General features: G+C 45.2%; 1 protein-coding gene across 1 annotated transcript in view; it reads right to left on the bottom strand.

The window, feature by feature from the left end:
- FOXH1 (forkhead box H1) overlaps positions 1-23,824 on the bottom strand; it is a 38,214-nt gene that overhangs the window by 3,386 nt on the left and 11,004 nt on the right. Inside the window, exon 2 of the mRNA XM_084848495.1 lies at positions 337-441. Within this exon, the coding sequence (XP_084704621.1) occupies positions 337-441 (105 nt within the window). The remainder of the gene's footprint in view (positions 1-336; positions 442-23,824) is intronic.

The raw sequence follows: 23,824 nt of genomic DNA, 5'->3' as shown, positions 1-23,824 counted from the left end.
AGGGACTCAGGGTGAATGTGTGTGTGGGTAAAGCAGGCTTCCCCAACCTGGTGCCCTCCAGTTGTGTTGGAGTACAACTACTATAATCCCCAACCAGCATGGCTTTGGACTTCAACATATCTGGAGGGCACCGGGTTGGGGAAGGGACTGGGAGCCCTAAAATTGTCCATCATGAGGAAATTACTCCATGCTCTGGTCCTGGATACAAGTTCCAGAAATTGCGTCCAGCCCAACAGCTGAGTAGCGGTTGGCATGTGGCAGAAGGCCTCCCTTGGGAAAACCAGAGAGCACTGCAGGGATCACCCCAGCCCTGCCTGGACTCAGGCTCCACCTCACCTTGTGAAAGCAGCTGTTGGAGGAGAGGTTGTGGCGGATGGAGTCTTTCCAGCCCTGGTAGCCTTCCTTGAAGAAGGGGAAGAGGGTGCTGATCTCCTTGATAATCTGGAAGGCGAGAAGCAAAGGTGAGAAGATTCCAGGGGCCAGCAAGTAAGGGCTACTACATGAACGTGGGAAAATAGGAAGCTGCCTTCACAGAATCCTAGAGTTGGATGAGGCCATGGAGGCCAACCCCCTGCTCAGTGCAGGAATCCAGTTCAAACTATCCCCGAGAGCCCACCACCTTACTAGGCAGTTGGTTTCATGGTCTGACTGCTCTGACCATTTTCCTGATGTTCAAGGAAAATCTGCCTTCCTGTAATTTAAGACCATTATTTTGTGTCTTACAGTCTTGGATGACAGAGAACAAGTTGCAGCCCTCTTCTGTGTGACAACCCTTGAGGGACGTGGAAAGTGCTCTCATATTCCCTCCTCAGTCTTCTCAGTGCTAAACATATCCAGTTCCTTCCATCTTTCCTCATAGGACTTAGTTTCCAGTCCCCTGATCATCTTTGTTTCCCTTCTCTGAACTTGTCCCAATTTGTCTGAATCCTTCTTAAAGTGTGGTGTCCAGAACTAGAAACAGTATTCAAAGTGAGCTCCAACCAGCACAGAGTGGAGTGGAACTATTACTTCCTGTGATTTTGAAAGTATACTTCTATTGATGCAACCTAAAATTGCCTTTGCTTTTTTTGCAGCCATATCACACTGCTGACTCATATTCAACTTGTGATTGACTACAGCTCCAAGAGCCTTTTCACACACACTATTGCCAAGGCAGGTGTCCCACATCATATATCTCTGCTTTTGATTTCTTCTTTCTAAATGAAGAACTTTGCACTTGTCTCTGTTAAATTGCATTCTATTATTTTCTGCCCACTCTTCTAACCTATCAAGATAATTTTGAATTTTGTCTCTGTCTTCTAAGGTATTAGCTATCCCACCTAATTTGGTGTCATCTGCAAATCTGATAAGCATTCCCTCAATTTCTTCCAAGACATGAATAAAAATGTTGAAGAGTACAGGACCCAGAATCGAGACCTGAGGCACCCCACTCAATACCTCCCTCCAGTTTGATGAAGAAGCACTGACAGGCACTCTTTGAATATAGTTCTCCAGCCAGCTGTGGTTTCACCTAGTAGTAATGCCATACTTAGCTAGCTTGCTAATCAGGATATCAAATGCCTTGCTGAAGTCAAGACATATTATATCCACAGTATTTCCACGATCTACTAAGGAAGTTACCCAACAGAAAAATGAAGTAAGTTTTGTTTTTGACAAATCTATGCTGGTTTCTAGTGCTCACTGCCCCCTTCATGGATCACTGCCTTGTTGTGGCAAAGGGGCTTGCGTAACTCAGTGAAGCCATAAGCTATGCCGTGCAGGGCCACCCAAGACGGACAGGTCATGGCAGAGAGTTCTGACAAAATGTGGTCCACTGGAGAAGGAATTGGCAACCCACTCCAGTATTCTTGCCAAGAAAACCCCATGGAACGTATCACAAGGCGAAAAGATATGACGCCGGAAGATGAGCTCCTCAGGTCGGAAGGTGTCCAATATACTACTGGGGAAGAGCAGAGGGTACTTCCAAGTAGCGCCAGAAAGAGTGAAGCGGCTGGGCCAAAGCCGAAAGGACACTCAGCTGTGGATGTGTCTGGTGGTGAAAAGAAAATCCGATGCTGTAAAGAACAATATTATTTAGGAACCTGGAATGTCAGATCAATGAATCAAGGTAAGCTGGAGGTGGTCAAACATGAGATGGCAAGACTGAACATCGACATCTTGGGAATCAGCGAACTAAAATGGACAGGCATGGGCGAATTTAATTCAGGTGACCATCATATCTACTACTGTGGGCAAGAATCCCTTAGAAGAAATGGAGTAGCACTCATAGTTAACAAAAGGGTGGGAAAAGCAGTACTGGGGTACAATCTTAAAAACGATAGAATGATCTCAGTACGAATCCAAGGCAAACCATTCAACATCACAGTAATTCAAGTCTATGCCCCAACCACTGATGCCGAAGAAGCTGAGGTTGATCGGTTCTATGAAGACCTACAACACCTTCTAGAACTAACACCAAAAAAAGATGTCCTCTTCATCATAGGGGATTGGAATGCTAAAGTAGGAAGTCAAGAAATCACCAGGATAACAGGCAGGCATGGCCTTGGTGTACAAAATGAAGCAGGACAAAAGCTAATAGAGTTTTGCCAAGAGAACATGCTGATCATAGCAAGCACTCTTTTCCAACAGCACAAGAGACGACTCTACACATGGACATCACCAGATGGTCAATATCGAAATCAGATTGATTATGTCCTTTGCAGCCAAAGATGGAGAAGCTCTATACAGTCAGTAAAAACAAGACCTGGAGCTGATTGTGGCTCAGATCATGAGCTTCTTGTTGCAAAATTTCGGCTGAAATTGAAGAACATAGGGAAAACCACTAAACCATTCAGGTATGACCTAAATCATGTCCCTTATGAATATACAGTGGAGGTGAGGAATAGATTTCAGGGATTAGACCTGATAGACAGAGTGCCTGAGGAACTATGGACAGAGGTCCATAACATTGTTCAGGAGGCAGCAACGAAATCCATCCCAAAGAAAAAGAAATGCAAGAAAGCCAAGTGGCTGTCTGATGAGGCTTTACAAGCAGCTGACGAAACAAGGGAAGCGAAAAGCAAGGGAGAAAGGGGAAGATATATCCAACTGAATGCAGAGTTCCAGAGAATAGCAAGGAGAGACAAGAAGGTCTTCTTAAATGAACAATGCAAAGAAATCGAGGAAAACAGAATGGGAAAGACTAGAGATCTCTTCAAGAAAATCGGGGATCTCAAGGGAACGTTTTGTGCAAAGATGGGCATGATAAAGGACAAAGAAGGCAGGGACCTAACAGAAACAGATGAGATTAAGAACAGGTGGAAAGAATATACAGAAGAACTATACAGGAAAGATCTGAATGTCCCTGATAGCCATGATAGTGCAGTCACTGAACTTGAGCCGGACATCCTCGAGAGTGAAGTCAAGTGGGCCTTAGGAAGCATTAGTAACAACAAAGTTAGCGGAGGTGACAGTATTCCAGCTGAGCTATTTAAGATCCTAAAAGATGATGCTGTTAAAGTGCTGCACTCAATATGCCAACAAATTTGGAACACTCAACAATGGCTGCAAGACTGGAAAAGGTCAGTTTACATTCCAATTCCAAAGAAGGGCAATGCCAAAGAGTGTTCAAACTACCGCACAATTGCGCTCATTTCACATGCCAGCAAGGTGATGCTCAAAATCCTACAACGTAGGCTTCAGCAGTATGCGAACCGAGAACTACCAGGAGTACAAGCTGGGTTTCGAAGAGGCAGAGGAACAAGAGATCAAATCGCCAACATTTGCTGGATCATGGAGAAAGCAAGAGAATTCCAGAAAAACCTCTATTTCTGCTTCATTGACTACGCTAAAGCCTTTGATTGTGTGGATCACAACAAACTGTGGCAAATTCGTAAAGTGATGGGAATACCAGACCACCTTACCTGTCTCCTGAGAAACCTGTACAATGGTCAAGAAGCAATAGTAAGAACCAGACATGGAACAACTGAGTGGTTCAAAATTGGGAAAGGAGTACGACAAGGCTGCATATGGTCACCCTGCTTATTTAACTTATATGCAGAGTACATCATGAGAAACGCCGGGTTGGATGAATCACGGGTCGGAATTAAGCTTGCCAGGAGAATTATCAACAACCTCTGATATGCAGACGATACCACCCTAATGGCAGAAAGCGAAGAGGATCTAAAGAGCCTCTTGTTGAGGGTGAAAGAGGAGAGTGCAAAAGCTGGTTTGAAACTCAACATTACAAAAACGAAGATCATGGCATCTGGCCCCATCACTTCCTGGCATATAGAAGGGGAAGAAATGGAAGCAGTGACAGATTTTACTTTCTTGGGCTCCAAGATCACCACAGACGGTGACTGTAGCCATGAAATTAAAAGACGCTTGCTCCTTGGGAGGAAAGCTATGGCAAACCTAGACAGCATAGTAAGAAGCAGAGACATCACCTTGCCGACAAAGGTCCGTCTAATCAAAGCTATGGTTTTCCCAGTAGTAACGTATGGCTGTGAGAGCTGGACTCTAAGGAAGGCTGAGTGCTGAAGAATTGATGCTTTCGAACTGTGGTGCTGGAGAAGACTCTTACGCGTCCCCTGGACTGCAAGGAGGTCCAATCAGTCCATCCTAAAGGAAATCAACCCTGAGTGCTCATTGGAAGGACAGATACTGAAGCTGAAGCTCAAATATTTTGGCCACCTAATGCGAAGAGAAAACTCTCTGGAAAAGACCCTGATGCTGGGAAAGACTGAAGGCAAAAGGAGAAGGGGACGGCAGAGGATGAGATGGCTAGATAGCATCACCAATGCAATGAATATGAACTTGAGCATGCTCCGGGAGAGAGCACAGGACAGGAAGGCCTGGCGTGCTATGGTCCATGGGGTCACGAAGAGTTGGACACGACTGAACGACTGAACAACAAAGTGCTCACTGCAATAAGGTGCCTACAGATCAAGCCTTTTATAATTTGCTCTGGAATCTTCTCAGGTACTGATGTCAGACTGACTGATCTATAATACCCCGTGTCTTAGTTTGTGAAGATAGACACAACATTTGCCCTCCTCGTGTAGTTCACTCATTCTCCAGGATTTCTCAAAGATAATAGACAAAGGTTCCATCTGCTAGCTCCTCCAACATTCTGGGATGCAATTAATCAGGACCAGGGGACATGAACTCACTTAGGGTGCTTAGATACTCCTTGGCTATCTCTCTGTCAACCTCAAGCTGCACTCCTACCCCTTCAGCCTGTTTGTCACATAAGCCAGATGACAGATCCTCTTTTGAGAGAAGGCTGAGACAAAATAGGAGTTGAGCAGTTCTGCCTTTTCTTTGTCACCTGTCTGCATTTTCCCATCTTCGCACCTGGTCTACCATTACTTTTGCCCTCCTTTTGCTTTGAACATATCTGAAGATGCCCTTTTTGTTATTCTTAGCATCCCTCACCAACCTCAGCCCATTCTGAGCTTCAGCCTTCCTGATACCATCTCTGCAATTCTGGGCTATCTGTCTGTATAGCTTAGTGAACTGTCCTTCCTTCCACCTCCTATACGTGTCTTTTGATTTTCAGATCATTGCTAAGCTTTTTGTGTAGCCATCAGGGCTTCTTCTGTTGTCTTCCATTCCCCCCCCCCCCCGCACACAGTGGGATTGTTTCTGATCATGCCTTTAGCATCTCCTTTTGTAGGAACTCCCATCCATCTTGAACTCCTATTCCTTTCAGGTTTTCCTGCCATGGAATCCTATTTATCATTGCTCTGAGTCTATTAAATTCAGCTTTCCTGAAGTCCAAGATACACATTTCACTACACTCAGCTTTAGTTTTCCTTAAAATCAAGAATTCAAGCATTACATGGCCACTTTCCCCCAAAGTTCCTGCTGCTTACACATCATCAACTAACTTTTCCCTGTTTGTCACAGTCAAGTCAAGGATTGCTGCTCCCCTTGTTCCTCCCTCCACCCTTTGAAAGAGAAAGTTGCCAGCAAAGTAAGTCAGGGATTTCCCGGAGAGACATGCTTGGCAGATTTTGTCTCCAACAGATAACAGGGTAATTAAAGGACTCCATTACTACTATTTCAAGTTTCCTTGTAATATCTGCAATTTGGTGCTGGAAAACATCATTCACATCTTCTCCTTGGTTGGATGGTTGGTTGGGGAGACACCAACCATGCTATTGTTTTTATTCCTTCCTCCATTTCTTTTAACCCAGTTGCTTTTAATAGGGCCACCATGTTCATTTTCTTGAATTTCTGTGCCGGTATAAACATTTTTAACATTCAGTGCAACTCCTTCCCCCTTTCTGTGGCTTCTGTTCTTTTTGAACAAGTTCTATCCTTCAGTTGCTATGTTCCACTCAAGGGAGTCATCCTACCAAGTCTCAGTTATACCCATTAAGTCATATTTATCTTCTTGAATCAAGAGTTCAAGCTCATCCTTTTTATTTCCCATACTCTGAGCATATTCTGAGCATTAATATAAAGGCATCGAAAGCCATGAGTTTTATGCACCAATGACCTTCCTGCATTTTTATTAATAGGTTTAACAGCCACCACTACAGCTGCTCTTCCAGTTCCTGCAACAGTGCGTGAGCTCTTACCTGTTGACTTTACCTCTGGGCTTTCGTCTCCATCCTCCACAGCATTCAGTTTAAAGCCCTCCTGATCAAGCTTGCTATTCTTCGAGCAAAACACACTCTTCCCAGTCTTTGTGAGGTGCAGTCAATCTCCTCTCAGCAGTCCTTAATTCAAATAGTGTAAACTATGGTCCCAGTAATGAAATCTCTCCCAGCAACGCCATCTTCATAGCCAATTGTTCACCTGCAGAATTATTTCCCTTCTCATCCATCTGTCATAGACTAGACAGATGGATGAGAAGACCACTTGAACCCCCAAATCCTTGAGCTTCTTTCGTCGTGCTTCCTAGTCTGACACGATGCAGTCATGGCTGTGCTTGGCAGTTTTGTTCATTCCCACATGGCTAAGCAGTAAGGGATAACTATCAGTGGACTTGATGAGTTTTGGCAGCTGTCCCATCATATCTCCAGTCTGTGCTCTGGGGAGACAATATACTTCTCAAGCCAGTGGATCTGGCTGGCACACATCCCCTTCTATTCCTTGCAGTAGGGAGTCACCAGCCCCAACCATCCTTCTCTTCCTCTTGCTGTAGGGAGCGGTTCCATTCCATCTGTTCTGTAGGGCTCTAGTGTCTTTCTTCATGTCCTGCAAGATGTGCTGTACATCTTCCCCTGAAGGATCAGAGCCACTGGTTATTGTTGAATTGTGGGTTGTTGTGTTGTCTGAACCCAGCTGTGCTAACAAACCAAGGTTTGTTACCCATGAACAACCCACAGTTCACAACCATCAACAAACCATGGATTCTCTTCATGGGTTGTTCGTGGTTAACAAGCCACGGCTTGTTAGCATAGCTGGGTTCACACAACACAACAACCCACATTTCAGCAACAACCCATGGTTCAACGACAGCCCACACTCAACCTTGAGTGTGGGTTATGGTATTGTGTGAACCCAGCCATGCTCTTCTGCAAGAGCCTAAAAGTGTCTTCTTCGTTCCAGGGGTGCAGGGTGCCTTCTGACTCTCTTCCTCCTGTCACTCTTACCCACGCAGGTTGCTCCTCCTCTCATTCATCCTGCTCATCCTCCTTCACCTCCTCCTCAGAACTCTGCTGCCAGAGTCCTGTTAGCTCTCTCAGAAAGCTCACTCCCTGGGAACTGGCTGCTTATAGAGCTTCTGGACCTATTGATGCAGCCTCTGCTGGCTCAGAAGGAAGCAGTCCTCCCATCACACGCAACGAGCCATCCACTAGTTATTTCAAGACACGCTCCTTACAATCAAGCAGCTATTTCAGAACACTCCCGCCCCTTTCAGCCCACACATCAGAGCACCCGGCAGAGCACGCAGCCTCTCAGGTTCACTCTTCTCCTTGTGTCTGCACTTGTAGAACTCCTTGTCCTCCTCCTGTGGAGCTTCCTATAGGGCTCCTTGTCTCTTCCACCTGTAGACCTCTGCTGCCAAGTCCTATGAGCGCTCTCTGTGAGCTTGCTCCCTGAGAACTGATGGGCTTATATACCTTCTGGACCTTATGGGGGATTTCCTGTCCAGAGCACTATCTCTGCCTACAGGGAAGCTGCTCCTTTACTGGGCAATCCCACCTATGGGGCTTCTTATTTTTTATTGCTTATATTTCAGGACCTAAGTAACTCTCTGCCACTATAACTCAGGGTTCCCCAAGCTAACTGTTTTCCGCTGGCACCAATTCTCTGAGAATACTTTAAAACCTCCTAGTAGCCTAGTAGAAAAGGCTTGGGTGTGAGATGAGCACCAACACCAGAGACAAGATGAACTATTAAACAAGTTAATTCATTAAAGGGATATTTTGTACCTAAGAGAATACTAATGGGGTTTTCGAAAGACTGGTTACTGTCAGTTCTTTCACTCTAGAGACACTGTTGCTATTATGAGCCTCTAATGACTTCTTTTACCTCAGGCCAAATTCCCTAAACCTCATCCCCAACCAATACCCTCACAACCAGGCCCAGCTCTTGGGTGCAGTCTTCCTCTGACACCAAAGCGCCTCCTGTTGTGCTACTGGCTGCATGGGCGGTTTATCTGGGTTTTCACTGGGTTTTCACTGTTTAACCTTCTTCTGGCAAGATCTTAGGGCTGCCTCCTGGCATAACACAGCCACTTGCTCCTGATCCTCATCCCACAGAGAAAGAATAGCTTAATGTTCAGGCCGTAGCTATTTAGCTATTCGCTTTCTCTCCAGTTTTCCTCCAGGCCTTCTGTAACACCACACACTAACCAGCAGATCTTCTACCTTCTCTCTCTCTCCACAGACTCTTTTCCTAAAGCTTCAGCGGTCAATTCCTTAACTACCGTTTCCCATCCGCTCTTTTCCACCTAGCTGGAATCCCCAGACAATCAGAATTTACCTGCTGCAGGCCCATCTACCAATATTCAAACAATATTCTCTCTCCCCCTTCAGAACGCTACTAAGCAAGTACTGCACAGGCCTTTGACAGTAACAAAACAAGGTGTCAGGCCTACTCAGATACAAAGCAAACATCGCAGAACAACCACAGTGATATAGATGGCGTTTCTTCGCACGTATCGATGCAGCGTCCGCTGGTTCTGCAGGAAGCAGCCCTCCAATCATGCACAATGTGCAGTCAAGCAGCTAAAAGGACACCGCCCTTTTCAACCCACACATTGGAGCACACGGCAGAGCACGCAGCCTCTCAGGTTCACTCTTCATGTGTGTCTGTACCTGTAGAACTCCTTGTCTTCCTCCTACTGGAACGTGGTTCCTATGGATGTAGAAACCTTCCGGAACGTGGTGTCTGGGGATGTTTTATGGTTGATTGCATCACTTCCATCTCATCATATGTGACTGGTGAATTTGGTTGTTTTGGCTCCCTTGGAAGTTGGTGTTGCTTTCTGTTTTCCCTAGAAACTGTTGATTGACGGGAATGGTACCAAGACATGGTTTCTCTAGGGGCTTTGTGGTTGATTGCATCCCTCCTGTCTCACCTTATGTGACTGGTGAATTTAGTTCATTTGGCTCACTTGGAAGTCGGTGCTCCGGGCCATTTTACAGACTACATCATGGAATGGGTACTGGAACATAGTTTCTATTGATGTTTTGTGGTTGATTACATGACTCTCACCTAGTCAGGCGTGCCCAATGAATTTGGTGGGTTTGGGTTCATTTGGAAGTTAGCATTCCAGGTTTTCTTCTGGAATACAGGCTGTTGCCCTGAACAAGTACTAGAACTTGGTTTCAGTGGGCAGTTTGTGGTTGATTCTATCACTCCTACCTAGTTATGTGTGATTGGTGAATTTGGTTGGCATGAGGTTGATTGGCTGGCTTGGCTCACTTTGAAGTTGGTGTTCTGGTCCATTTCCCCTAGATTCAATTAATTGCCCAGAACAGTTATCAAAAGGTGGTTTCTGTGGGGGTTTTGTGGTTGATTGCATCACTCTCATCTTGTCATAGGTGACTGGTGAATTTGGTTGGTTTGACTCATTTGGAATTTGGTGTTCTGGGCCATTTTCCAGGACATAGACTATGTTTTGTGGTTGATTGCTTCTCTCCCATCTCATGTGACTGGTGAATTTGGTTGATTTGGTTCATGTGGATGTTGGCATTCCAGGCTGTTTTCTGGAATACAGACTATTGCCTGGAGCAAGTACTGGAATGTGGTTTATGTGGAAGTTTTGTAGCTGATTGCAACACTCCCATCTTGTCATATGTGACTGGTGGATTTGGGTGGTTTGGCTTACTTGGAAGTTGGTGTTCAAAGCTATTTTCTTGAATATAGACTATTGCCTGGAATGGGTACTGGAACATGCTTTCTGTTAATGTTTTGTGGTTGATTACATCACTCCTATCTAGTCATGTGTGCCTGGCGAATGATAGATTTTCGTTCATTTCGAAGTTTGCATGCCGTTTTTTCCACCTAGAAACAGACCATTGCCTGGAACGGATACTGGAACATGGTTTCTGTGGATGGTTTGTGGTTGACTGCATCATTCTCATCTGGTTATCTGTGACTGGTGAATGTGGTTGGTTTTGCTCACTTGGCAGTTGGCATTCTGGGCCACTTTATGGAATACAGACTGTTTCCTGGAATGGGTACTGGAACATGGTTTCTGTTGATGTTTTGTGGTTGTTTACATGACTACCATCTCATCATGTGTGCCTGGTGAATTAGGTAGGTTTTGGTTCATTTGGTAGTTGGGATTCAGGTGTGTGTTTTTTAGTACAGATTATTGCTGGGAACGGGAACGTGGTTTCTGTGGAGTTCGTTGCTGATTGCATCACTCCCATCTTGTCATGTGTGATGGTGAACTTGGTTGGTTTGGCTTACTTGGAAGTTGGTGTTTTGGTTCATTTCTCCTAGATATGGTTTATTGCCAGGAACAGGAACCAAAATGTGGTTTCTGTAGAAGTTTTATGGTTGATTGCATCACTCCCATCTTATCATGTGTGACTGGTGAATTTGGTTAGTTTGGCTCTCTTTGAAGATGGCATTCCGAGCCATTTTCTGAAATATGGACTATTGCCTGAAAGAGGTACTGGAATGTGGCTTCTGTGGATGGTTTGTGGTTGATTGCATCACTCCCATCTAGTCACATGTGACTGATGAATTTAGTTAATTTGGCTCACTTGGAAGTTGGCATTCCAGGCCATTCCGTTCTGTTTCGGAGATGTTCTAGGCATTATGGAATCAATAATAATATAATATTGCAAGTGTTTCAGTCTTAAAATATTGTTCTGAAGTGTTTGTAACATATCCCATTTATTTTATTTTTAAATAAAGGGGTCGTTCTGTTCTGTTCAGGCTTTTACCCTGTCCCTGGCCCCTTAGCAGTAATACTGCTGGGTCTATTAAATTAAGAATAGTTGGGGAGGGAAATAATTTTTATCCCTTCTTAGAACTCAAATACATTGATGGGAACATAAGAGTCATGCTGGATCAGGCCAAGGGTCCATCTAGTCCAGCATTCTATTCACACAGTGGCCAACCAGCTGTCGACCAGGAACCCACAAGCAGGGCATGAGCGCAACAGTACTCTCCTGCCCATGTTCCCCAGCAACTGGTGTACATAGGCATACTGTCTCTGATACTGGAGGTAGGATATCACCATCAGGACTAGTAGCCATTGATAGCCTTCTCCTCCAGGAATTTGTCCAGTCCCCTTTTAAAGCCATCCAAATTGGTGGCCATCACCGCATCTTGTGGTAGTGAATTTGACAGTTTGACTATGTGCTGTGTGAAGAAGGACTTCCTTTTATCTGCCCTGAATTGCCCACCAATCAGCTTCATGGGATGACCTCAGGGTCTAGTATTATGGGAGAGGGAGAAAAATGTATCCCTATCCACATTCTCCACACCAGCAATAATTTTGTACCCCTCTATCATGTCTCCCCTCACTCGTATCCCACTGGTTCTTTCCATTCCACCAGATTTCCATAATGCCCACTATATCTAGGTTTTCCTTTAAAACCAGGCACTCCAACTCCCCCATTTTGGCTTGGAGGCTTCTATCATTTGCGTAGAAATACCTGTACATGGTGTCCCTCCCCAGGTGTGTCTGGCATGTGCATCTTTTGCTATGGCACTAAGGCCTCTTTGATTGGCTATCATGTTTCACCATATGCTTATGTTTTATTTCCTCCCCTTCTATATTTGGGCAATCAAAAACATTTGCATTTTCATCCCATAGAGATGATTCATCCTGAACTGAACGCTTCCCAGCTCCTGTCGGCTTTCCCCCAGGGTTTAGTTTAAAAGCTGGTCTGCGAGCTTTTTAAGTTTAGCACCAGCAGTCTGCTTCCATTTTGGTTCAAGTGGAGCCTGTCCCCCTTGTACAGGCCTGTCTTGTCCCAAAATGTTCCCCAGCACCTAACAAATCAGAACCTCTCCTCCCTACACCACTGCTTCATCAGTGCATTGAGGCTCCTTAGTTTTGCCTGGCTAGCTGGCCCTGCACGTGGATCAGGTAGCATTTCAGAGAAAGCCACCTTGTTGGTCCTGGATTTCAACCTCCTACCTAGCAACCTAAATTTGGCTTCCAGGACCTCACAACTACATTTCCCCACATCATTGGTACCAACATGGATCATGACCACTGACTCCTCCCCAACGCTATCTAGACAGCACAAGATATCCGCAACCTTCGCACCAGGCAGGCAATTTTCCATGCGGTCCACACACCCATCACAAACCCAGCTGTCTATGTGTCTAATGATCATAGAATCATAGAATAGTAGGGTTGGAAGGGGCCTACAAGGCCATCGAGTCCAACCCCCTGCTCAATGCAGGAATCCAAGTCAGAGCATTCCTGACAAATGGCTGTCCAGCCTCGTCTTGAAGGCCTCCAGTGTGGGAGAGCCCACCACCTCCCCAGGTAATTGGTTCCATTGTCGTATTGCTCTAACAGTCAGGAAGTTTTTCCTGATGTTCAGCTGGAATCTGGCTTCCTGTCACTTGAGCTCATTATTCCGTGTCCTGCACTCTGGGATGATCAAGAAGAGATCCTGGCCTTCTTCTCTGTGACAACCTTTCAAGTACTTGAAGAGTGCTATCATATCTCCCCTCAGTCTTCTCTTCTCAAGGCTAAACATGCCCAGTTCTTTCAGCCTCTCTTCATAGGGCTTTGTTTCCAGTCCCCTAATCTTGTTTGGTGCCCTCCTCTGGACCCTCTCCAGCTTATCAGCATCCTTCTTAAAGTGCAATGCCCAGAACTGGACACAGTACTCCACATGAGGCCTAACCAGTGCTGAGTAGAGGGGAACTAGTACTTCCCGGGATTTGGAAGCTATGCTTCTATGAATGCAGCCCAAAAGAGCATTTGCCTTTTTTGCAGCCACATCCCATGGTTGGCTCATATTCAGCTTGTGATCGACAACAATTCCAAGATCTTTCTCACTTGTAGTGTTGTTGAGCCACGTATCCCCCATCTTGTAACTGTGCATTTCGTTTCTTTTTCCTAGATGCAGAACTTGGCATTTATCCCTATTCAAAGTCATTCTGTTGTTTTCTGCCCAGCGCTCCAGTCTATCCAGATCACTTTGAATTTTGTTTCTGTCTTCCAAAGTATTAGCTATCCCACCCAATTTGGTGTCATCTGCAAATGTGATCAGCATTCCCTGCACCTCCTCCTCCAAGTCATTAATAAAAATGTTGAAGAGCACTGGGCCCAGGACTGAGCCCTAATCAAATCTCCCACTACCACAAGACCCCTGGAGGCACATCCTCGGCGCGAGAGGGTATTTGTTCATCTTCCGAGGAATGGGTCCCTTCTAAGGGATCATTTCCCTCTTCCTCAGAATGACACCCTCCTTCCCTGAGACATCCATTCTCTGTGACCACCAAGGAGCTCTTACCCATGGAGTGGGACACAACTAATAGGTCTCTGGAGGTTTCATCCACCAATCTCTCTACCTCTCTTAGCTTCTCTAGGACTGCAACTTTGGCTTCAAGGGAACAAACTTGTTCACTGAGAGCCAGGAGTTCATTACATTGAGCATGCACCCGTGACCTCTGTCCAGCAGGCAGATAGTTGTACATGTGGCACTCAGTGCAAAACACTGAATAGCCCCCACACCCCTACTATCTTTCTACCTTCATAACTGTTTCTTTTAATTGCTATTATTGGGGTTGTTCATCTGGAAATCTAAGTTGTTACTAGGAGAAGGTGTGGAATTAATTAATAGTTATTTATTTACTTACTATGAGTAGGGAGGGAAGAGTCAACTGCCCTGACTTCCTCACCCTGTTGCTAAACTTGCATGGGTACTTGACTTGCTTGTTATGCTGAGGCTTCATCACTGGGGCTCTTTGCAATTGAAGAGGCTTCAGGTTCAGGATAGGCCAAAGAATGTCCATTGGACAACACAGCAAATATAGGGCAGCCTTCCCCAAAGTTGTGTCCTTCACTGGCTTTCGAGTCCTGCCTCATTATAAACATGCCCTTTTGAGGGCACCATTGCCTGCAGAGGCCCATTTGTTGGGCACTCAAAGGATTTCTCTTGTGTTGCCCCCAAATTTTGGAATGTGCTCCCTCAAGAACTGTGATTGGGCCTCACTCCTGCCTTTTAGAAAGGGCATGACTACACATCTTTTTAATTTAGCCTTTTAAAATATGTAGTTGTTTTAGAGAGTTTCATATTTTACTGTTTTTCATAGTCTTTTATTGTTTTAAGGTATTACTGTTTTAAATGACTGTGCATCACCTTGATGGCTTTCTAGCAATTAAGGTGATATATAAACGATAATAATGATAATGATAATTTATAATAATGCTGCCTGCAGATTATGGGAGTTGTAGTCCATTCTGGAGGGCATCAGGTTGGGGAGGGTTGGACTAGCATGGACGAGAAGGAGGAAGAGGACAAGGGTAGCACTGGGAGAGGAGGTTTCGGACCCGTGGCCACTCACATGTGGGGCGCCACAGGGTTCCATCCTCTCCCCGATGCTATTTAACATCTATGTGAAGCCGCTGGGGGCGATCATCAGGAGGTTTGGGGTGTGGTGTCATCAATATGCGGATGACACGCAGCTCTACCTCTTGTTCAAATCTTCACCAAGGTTGGCCGTAGAATCCCTGTCCAAATGTCTGGAGACGGTGAGTGGCTGGATGGGGAGGAATAAGCTGAAGCTGAACCCTGACAAGACCGAGGTACTTTTGGTGGGAGACAAGAGGAGGCTGGAGGATGTTGACCTGGTGTTGAATGGGGTACGGCTGCCCTTGAAAGTCATCTTAGACTCCCCGCTGTCCATGGAGTCTCAGGTGTTGTCCATGAACTGTACAACGCTGTACCAACTCCATCTGGTACAACAGCTGTGCCCCTACCTTCCCAACCATCTGCTCCCATCGGGAGTACAAGCCCTGGTCTCCTCTCGTCTAGACTACTATAATGCACTCTATGTGGGGTTACCCTTGAAGAAGGTTCAGAAGCTGCAGCTGGTACAGAATGCAGCGGCTCACCTCATTAAAGGCAGCCACTGGCGTGATCACATTACTCCGGTGCTGAAGGAGTTGCACTGGCTACCGGTTGTTTTCCAGGCCAAATTCAAGGTGTTAGTTTTGACCTGTAAAACCCTATATGGTTCCGGCCCAGCCTATCTCAAGGAACGTCTCCAGCAACACCAGACAGGAGTTCTCAACAAGATGAGCCTCAGATGGCCTTCTCTCTGTCCCATCAGCCAGGACAGCTAGGCTGCTGAGGACAAGGGAGAGGGCCTTCTCTGTGATGGCCCCCACTCTGTGGAACTCTCTCCCTAGGGAACTCTGCCATGCTCCCTCTTTAATGAGCTTCCGCCACACATTAAAAATGTGGTTGTTCAGGCAGGCATTTGGGGTGGGTTAGGGTATTTTTTAGAAATATGATGTTTTAATGTGGAATTTTATTGTTTTAAACTGTTGTATTATTGTACATCGCCCAGAGTGGCTGGGTGACCGGCCAGATGGGCGATTAAGAAATTTAATAATATATAAATATAAAATAAACACATAAATATACCTGAGATTCAGTTACAGTTATACAGTCAGATGAAGAAGTCATGCTTTCCATGCACTGATTAATTCATTCAAATTAATCAGTGCATTTTCCCTATGTGAAAATTTTTCTCTTCTAAAAGTGAGCTATTGGATCGCTCAGTCAGATCAGTAGTCTTTCTTTTCCCTTTCTTACTGAAATTATGCTAATTCATAAGATTACTGGGTTATCTTAAGCCTGTAACATAACTGCTGAAGCAGAAAAATCTGGATATCCAGGCAGCACTGAAGTATACTGATTGTTTTGGGAGGCAGTTTCAAGAACTGCAAAATGGTATTGTTTTCAGGAACACATTCGAAGCAGCCAAGAAAGCATGTGAATCTGCTGACCTTGAAACAGCATCACAACATCTTCGTAAACTTCCTTGGACTTCAGGAAAGCTGATTTTAATAAAATCAGAGTGCTGATAAGTAGGCTTCTATGACAGGAAAACCCAACAGGAAGAAGAGTTCAAGAAATGGGGGGAAGGCTTCTCAGATTTGCAGATGATACAAAATTGGGTGACGTAGCTAATACCTTAGAAGAAAGACACAAAATATAAAATGATCTTGCTAGGTTAGGAGACAAGGCAGAAAATAATAGGATGAAATTTAAAAGAGACAAGTACAAAGTTCTTCATTTAGGAAAAAGAAATAAAATGCACAGGTATAAGATGGGGGATACCCTTGACAATTTGGGGGAGCTGGGGGTGGCGTTGGCTGCCAGAAAGCTCTGGCTTGTGCTGGTCCATGAAGTCATGAAGAGTCGGAAGCGACTGAACTAATAAACAACAACACCCTTGACAATAATACATGTAAAAAGGGTCCTGGACTTGAAATCAATCACAAGCTGAATATGAGTCAGCACTGTGATGTGACTGCAAAAAAGGCAAATGCAATTTTAGGTTGTATCAACAGTAGTACAGTTTCAAAATCACGGGAGGTGATAATTCCACTCTACTCTGCACCAGTCAGACCTCATCTCAAATAACAACATAGGAACATAAGAAGTGCCATGCTAGATCAGACCAAGGGTCCATCTAGTCCAGCATTCTGTTCACACGGTGGCCAACCAGCTGCCCATGGGAAACGCACAACCAGGACATGAGTGCAGCACCACCCTCCCGCCCATGTTCCCCAGCAAATGAAGTACATAGGCAGACTGCCTCTGAGACTGGAGGTAGCACATAGCCACCAGGACTAGTAGCCATTGATAGCCTTCTCCGCCAGGAATTTGTTTAACCTCCTTTTAAAGCCATCCAAATTGGTGGCCATCACTACATCTTGTGGTAGCAAATTTCAAAGTTAAACTAAGTCCTTCCTTTTAGCTGTCTTGAATCTCTCACCAATCAGCCCCACAATTTGGACACCTCTATCATGTCTCTCCTTACTCACCTCTTATTTAAGCTAAACAACCCCAGCTGTTGTAACCTTCCTGATAGGGGATATGCTGCAGCCCTTTGATAATTTTAGTTGCCCTTTTCTGTACTTTTTCCAGCTCTATGATATCTTTTTTTCGGTGTGGTGACAGGAACTGTATAAAGTATTCCAAGGGTGGTCACACCGTCGATTTGTATAAGGGCAGTATGATATTGGCAGTTTTATTCTCAATTTCTTTCCTAATTATGCCTAACATGGAGTTTGCCTTTTTTACAGCGGCTGCACACTGGGTTGACATCTTCATTTAGCTGTCCACCACAACCTGAAGATCTCTTCCCTGGTCATTTCCTGCTAGCTCAGATTCCATCAGGCTATACTTGAAGTTGGGATTTTTTGCCCCAACATGCATCACTTTACACTTGCTTACATTGAACCGCATTTGCCATTTTGATGCCCATTCTCCCAGTTTGGAGAGATGCTTTTGGAACTCCTCGTGGTGCCTCTATGGCGACAACACTGGAAAAGGTCAGTTTACATTCCAATTCCAAAGAAGGCTAATGCCAAAGAGTGTTCAAACTACCCGTACTATTGCGCTCATTTCACATGCCAGCAAGGTGATGCTCAAAATCCTACAAGCTAGGCTTCAGCAGTATGTGAACCGAGAACTACCGGAAGTACAAGCTGGGTTCCGAAGAGGCAGAGGAACTAGAGATCAAATCGCCAACATTCGCTGGATCATGGAGAAAGCAAGAGAATTCCAGAAAAACGTCTATTTCTGCTTCATTGACTACGCTAAAGCCTTTGATTGTGTGGATCACAACAAACTGTGGCAAATTCTTAAAGAGATGGGAGTACCAGACCACCTTACCTGAGAAACCTGTACGAGGGTCAAGAAGCAACAGTAAGAACCAGACATGGAACAACCGAGTGGTTCAAAATTGGGAAAGGAGTACGACAAGGCTGCATATTGTCGCCCTGCTTATTTAACTTATATGCAGAGTACATCATGAGAAACGCCAGGTTGGATGAATCACAGGTCGGAATTAAGATTGCCGGGAGAATTATCAACAACCTCCGATATGCAGATGATACCACCCTAATGGCAGAAAGCAAAGAGGATCTAAAGAGCCTCTTGTTGAGGGTGAAAGAGGAAAGTGCAAAAGCTGGTTTGAAACTCAACATTAAAAAAAAATAAAATCATGGCATCTGGCCCCATCACTTCCTGGCATATAGAAGGGGAAGAAATGGAAGCAGTGACAAAATCTGTCTTGGGCTTGGGGTCCAAGATCACCGCAGACGGTGACTGTAGCCATGAGATTAAAAAACGCTTGCTCCTTGGGAGGAAAGCTATGGCAAACCTAGACAGCATAGTAAGAAGCAGAGACATCACCTTGCCAACAAAGGACCGTATAATCAAAGCTATGGTTTTCCCAGTAGCAACGTGTGGCTGTGAGAGCTGGACTCTAAGGAAGGCTGAGCGCTGAAGAATTGATGCTTTCGAACTGTGGTGCTGGAGAAGACTCTTTCGAGTCCCCTGGACTGCAAGGAGGTCCAATCAGTCCATCCTAAAGGAAATCAACCCTGAGTGCTCATTGGAAGGACAGATACTGAAGCTGAAGCTCAAATATTTTGGCCACCTAATGCGAAGAGAAAACTCCCTGGAAAGAACCTGATGCTGGGAAAGACTGAAGGCAAAAGGAGAAGGGGATGGCAGAGGATGAGATGGCTCGATAGCATCACCGATGCAATGAATATGGTCTTGAGCACACTCCGGGAGAGAGCGCAGGACAGGAAGGCCTAGCGTGCTATGGCGCATGGGGTCACGAAGAGTTGGACACAACTGAACAACAACAACAAAATTTGGTGAACTTGGCCACCTCACTGCTCACTCCTAATTCCAGATAATTTATGAACAAGTTGAAAAGCATTGGTCCCAATACAGATTCCTGTGGAACCCCATTATTTACATCCCTCCATTGGGAGAATTTTTTCCCCTTCATGGATCACTGCCTTGTTGTGGCGAAGGGGCTTGCGTATCTCAGTGAAGCCATAAGCTATGCCGTGCAGGGCCACCCAAGACGGACAGGTCATGGCAGAGAGTTCTGACAAAATGTGGTCCACTGGAGAAGGAAATGGCAACCCACTCCAGTATTCTTGCCAAGAAAACCCCATGGAACGTATCACAAGGCGAAAAGATATGACGCCGGAAGATGAGCCCCTCAGGTCGGAAGGTGTCCAATATACTACTGGGGAAGAGCAGAGGGTATTTCCAAGTAGCGCCAGAAAGAGTGAAGCGGCTGGGCCAAAGCCGAAAGGACACTCAGCTGTGGATGTGTCTGGTGGTGAAAAGAAAATCCGATGCTGTAAAGAACAATATTGTTTAGGAACCTGGAATGTTAGATCAATGAATCAAGGTAAGCTGGAGGTGGTCAAACATGAGATGGCAAGATTGAACATCAACATCTTGGGAATCAGCGAACTAAAATGGACAGGCATGGGCGAATTTAATTCAGGTGACCATCATATCTACTATTGTGGCCAAGAATCCCTTAGAAGAAATGGAGTAGCACTCATAGTCAACAAAAGGGTGGGAAAAGCAGTACTGGGGTACAATCTTAAAAATGATAGAATGATCTCAGTACGAATCCAAGGCAAACCATTCAACATCACAGTAATTCAAGTCTATGCCCCAACCACTGAGGCCGAAGAAGCTGAGGTTTGCCAAGAGAACACGCTGATAATAGCAAACACTCTTTTCCAACAGCACAAGAGACGACTCTACACATGGACATCACCAGATGGTCACTATCGAAATCAGATTGATTATGTCCTTTGCAGCCAAAGATGGAGAAGCTCCATACAGTCAGTAAAAACAAGACCTGGAGCTGACTGTGGCTCAGATCATGAGCTGCTTCTTGCAAAATTTCGGCTGAAATTGAAGAACGTAGGGAAAACCACTAAACCATTCAGGTATGACCTAAATCATATCCCTTATGAATATACAGTGGAGGTGAGGAATAGATTTCAGGGATTAGACCTGATAGACAGAGTGCCTGAGGAACTATGGACGGAGGTCCGTAACATTGTTCAGGAGGCAGCAACTCAATCCATCCCGAAGAAAAAGAAATGCAAGAAAGCCAAGTGGCTGTCTGATGAGGCTTTACAAGTAGCTGAGGAAAGAAGGGAAGCAAAAAGCAAGGAAGAAAGGGGAAGATATATCCAACTGAATGCAGAGTTCCAGAGAATAGCAAGGAGAGACAAGAAGGCCTTCTTAAATGAACAATGCAAGGAAATCAAGGAAAACAACAGAATGGGAAAGACTAGAGATCTCTTCAAGAAAATTGGAAATCTCAAGGGAACGTTTTGTGCAAAGACGGGCATGATAAAGGACAAAGAAGGCAGGGACCTCACAGAAGCAGATGAGATTAAGAAGAGGTGGAAAGAATACACAGAAGAACTATACAGGAAAGATCTTAATGTCCTTGATAGCCATGATAGTAATGTCCTTGATAGCCATCATAGTGCGGTCACTGAACCTGAGCCGGAAATCCTCGAGAGTGAAGTCACGTGGGCCTTAGGAAGCATTAGTAACAACAAAGCTAGCGGAGATGACAGTATTCCAGCTGAGCTATTTAAAATCCTAAAAGATGATGCTGTTAAAGTGCTGCATTCAATATGCCAACAAATTTGGAACACTCAGCAATGGCCGCAAGACTCGAAAAGGTCAGTTTACATTCCAATTCCAAAGAAGGGCAACGCCAAAGAGTGTTCAAACTACCGTACAATTGCGCTCATTTCACATGCCAGCAAGGTGATGCTCAAAATCCTACAAGCTACGCTTCAGCAGTATGCGAACCGAGAACTACCGGAAGTACAAGCTGGGTTTCGAAGAGGCAGAGGAACTAGAGATCAAATCGCCAACATTCGCTGCATCATGGAGAAAGCAAGAGAATTCCAGAAAAACGTCTATTTCTGCTTCATTGACTACGCTAAAGCCTTTGATTGTGTGGATCACAACAAACTGTGGCAAATTCTTAAAGTGATGGGAGTACCAGACCACCTTACCTGTCTCCTGAGAAACCTGTACGAGGGTCAAGAAGCAACAGTAAGAACCGGACATGGAACAACCGAGTGGTTCAAAATTGGGCAAGGAGTACGACAAGGATGCATATTGTCACCCTGCTTATTTAACTTATATGCAGAGTACATCATGAGAAATGCCGGGTTGGATGAATCAGAGGTCGGAATTAAGATTGCTGGGAGAATTATCAACAACCTCCGATATGCAGACGATACCACCCTAATGGCAGAAAGTGAAGAGGATCTCAAGAGCCTCTTGTTGAGGGTGAAAGAGGAGAGTGCAAAAGCTGGTTTGAAACTCAACATTACAAAAATGAAGATCATGGCATCTGGCCCCATCACTTCCTGGCATATAGAAGGGGAAGAAATGGAAGCAGTGACAGATTTTACTTTCTTGGGCTCCAAGATCACCGCAGACGGTGACTGTAGCCATGAAATTAAAAGACGCTTGCTCCTTGGGAGGAAAGCTATGGCAAACCTAGACAGCAGAGTAAGAAGCAGAGACATCACCTTGCCGACAAAGGTCCGTCTAATCAAAGCTATGGTTTTCCCAGTAGTAATGTATGGCTGTGAGAGCTGGACTATAAGGAAGGCTGAGCGCCGAAGAATTGATGCTTTCGAACTGTGGTGCTGGAGAAGACTCTTACGAGTCCCCTGGACTGCAAGGAGGTCCAATCAGTCCATCCTAAAGGAAATCAGCCCTGACTGCTCATTGGAAGGACAGATACTGAAGCTGACGCTCAAATATTTTGGCCACCTAATGCGAAGAGAAAACTGTCTGGAAAAGACCCTGATGCTGGGAAAGACTGAAGGCAAAAGGAGAAGGGGACGGCAGAGGATGAGATGGCTAGATAGCATCACCGATGCAATGAATATGAACCCGAGCACACTCCGGGAGAGTGCGCAGGACAGGAAGGCCTGGCGTGCTATGGTCCATGGGGTCACGAAGAGTCGGACACGACTGAATGACTGAACAACAACAACAATTGGGAGAATTTACCAGGTCTAGACCAGCTAAAGTCCAGGTCCAGGTCTAGACCCCAAATGTTAAGAGGGATTCAGATAAATGAATGAGTTCAGATAAGGGCAACGAAGAGTTGGGGATATGATAGCACTTTTCAAGTACCTAAAGGGTTGTCACATAGAAGAGGGCCACAACCTCATCTCTATCATCCAAGACTGTATGACACAAAATAATGGGCTTAAGTTACAGGAAGGCAGATTTCAGTTGAACATTAGGAAAAACTTCCTAATGGTTCCCTTGTCTGACTGCTCTGACCAACTGCCTAGGGAGGTGGTGGGCTCTCTGTCGTTGCTTAGTGAAAATTTTAGCAGTATGGCTGCAAAAATAAGGATGAAATTAAAACAGTTTATGCTTTTGTCTTAAAAAGGCCTGCAGACCAGATCCCCCCCCCCATTTTTTCACACTCCCTGCCCCCCACTCCAGGTTTTAGGCTGGCTACGGGACTGTTTTTGTTCTAAAAGAATTCCCCCCTTTGACTGTCTGTCTGCCTGTTCTTCAACTTTGAAAGGTTTGGAGTCTCTTTCAGGGAGAAAAAGGGGGCAACACCAGTGAGGGAATTCCCCAGAAATGTTACAAACGACAACAACAAAACCTTGGTCATTACCTCAGAAAGGAGAAAGTTAATTTTAGCACATCCCAAGATGAAAGCACAGCCCTTCGTGGATCTGAGGTTCATGTCTGTCAGGAAGAGGGCTGTTGCCCTGCCACTTTTTTGCCCCATGGGACATCTATGCCATTAAAAGTGGCAGAATTCAGTGGACACCTCTTTTCTTGGCAAGTAACAACAGTCATGACGCAAGCTTCATCTGTTGAATTGCTGACAGCACACAGCTCTTAAAGGCACTGCAGCCCCACCAGAAGAAAGGGAGGGGGGAAGTATAGGTATGGAAGTCCCACCCCCTGACCAAAAGGGGCAGAGTTTGTGGGGGCAAGCTATAAGTGATGAGGGAAGGGTGTTTTGTGTATGTTCAGAGGAGCTCTTGGAATTCAAGGGGAAAATGCAGGGGACCCCGGCCTTTGCTTCTCAAAGCTAGCCATGGATTTGTCAGATGAAGAGGAAGTTTAATTTAGTTAGCCTATTGATTGTTTAAACTGTGTGCCCCATGTTTTCTAAAAACATAAGTGTTCTGGCTAAGTGTTCAGTAGTAACAAATAACACTTGGATATTGTTTTAAAATTTTAGGGTTATCCAATCAGTCGCTGGAACCCAGTGGGCAAAGCTGAGCTCTCTTGGAAAGCCTTCTGGCTGTGCAGAGCCAAGGTGGTATCTGGGTCAGTGTTTCCTGTCCTTTTGCTTGAAT

The sequence above is a fragment of the Heloderma suspectum genome, chromosome 4 (genome assembly GCF_057233095.1).
Source record: "Heloderma suspectum isolate Gila_16-S chromosome 4, 16-S_ref, whole genome shotgun sequence".
Taxonomy (NCBI): domain Eukaryota; kingdom Metazoa; phylum Chordata; class Lepidosauria; order Squamata; family Helodermatidae; genus Heloderma; species Heloderma suspectum.
This window is presented reverse-complemented; position numbering and strand designations above follow the sequence as displayed.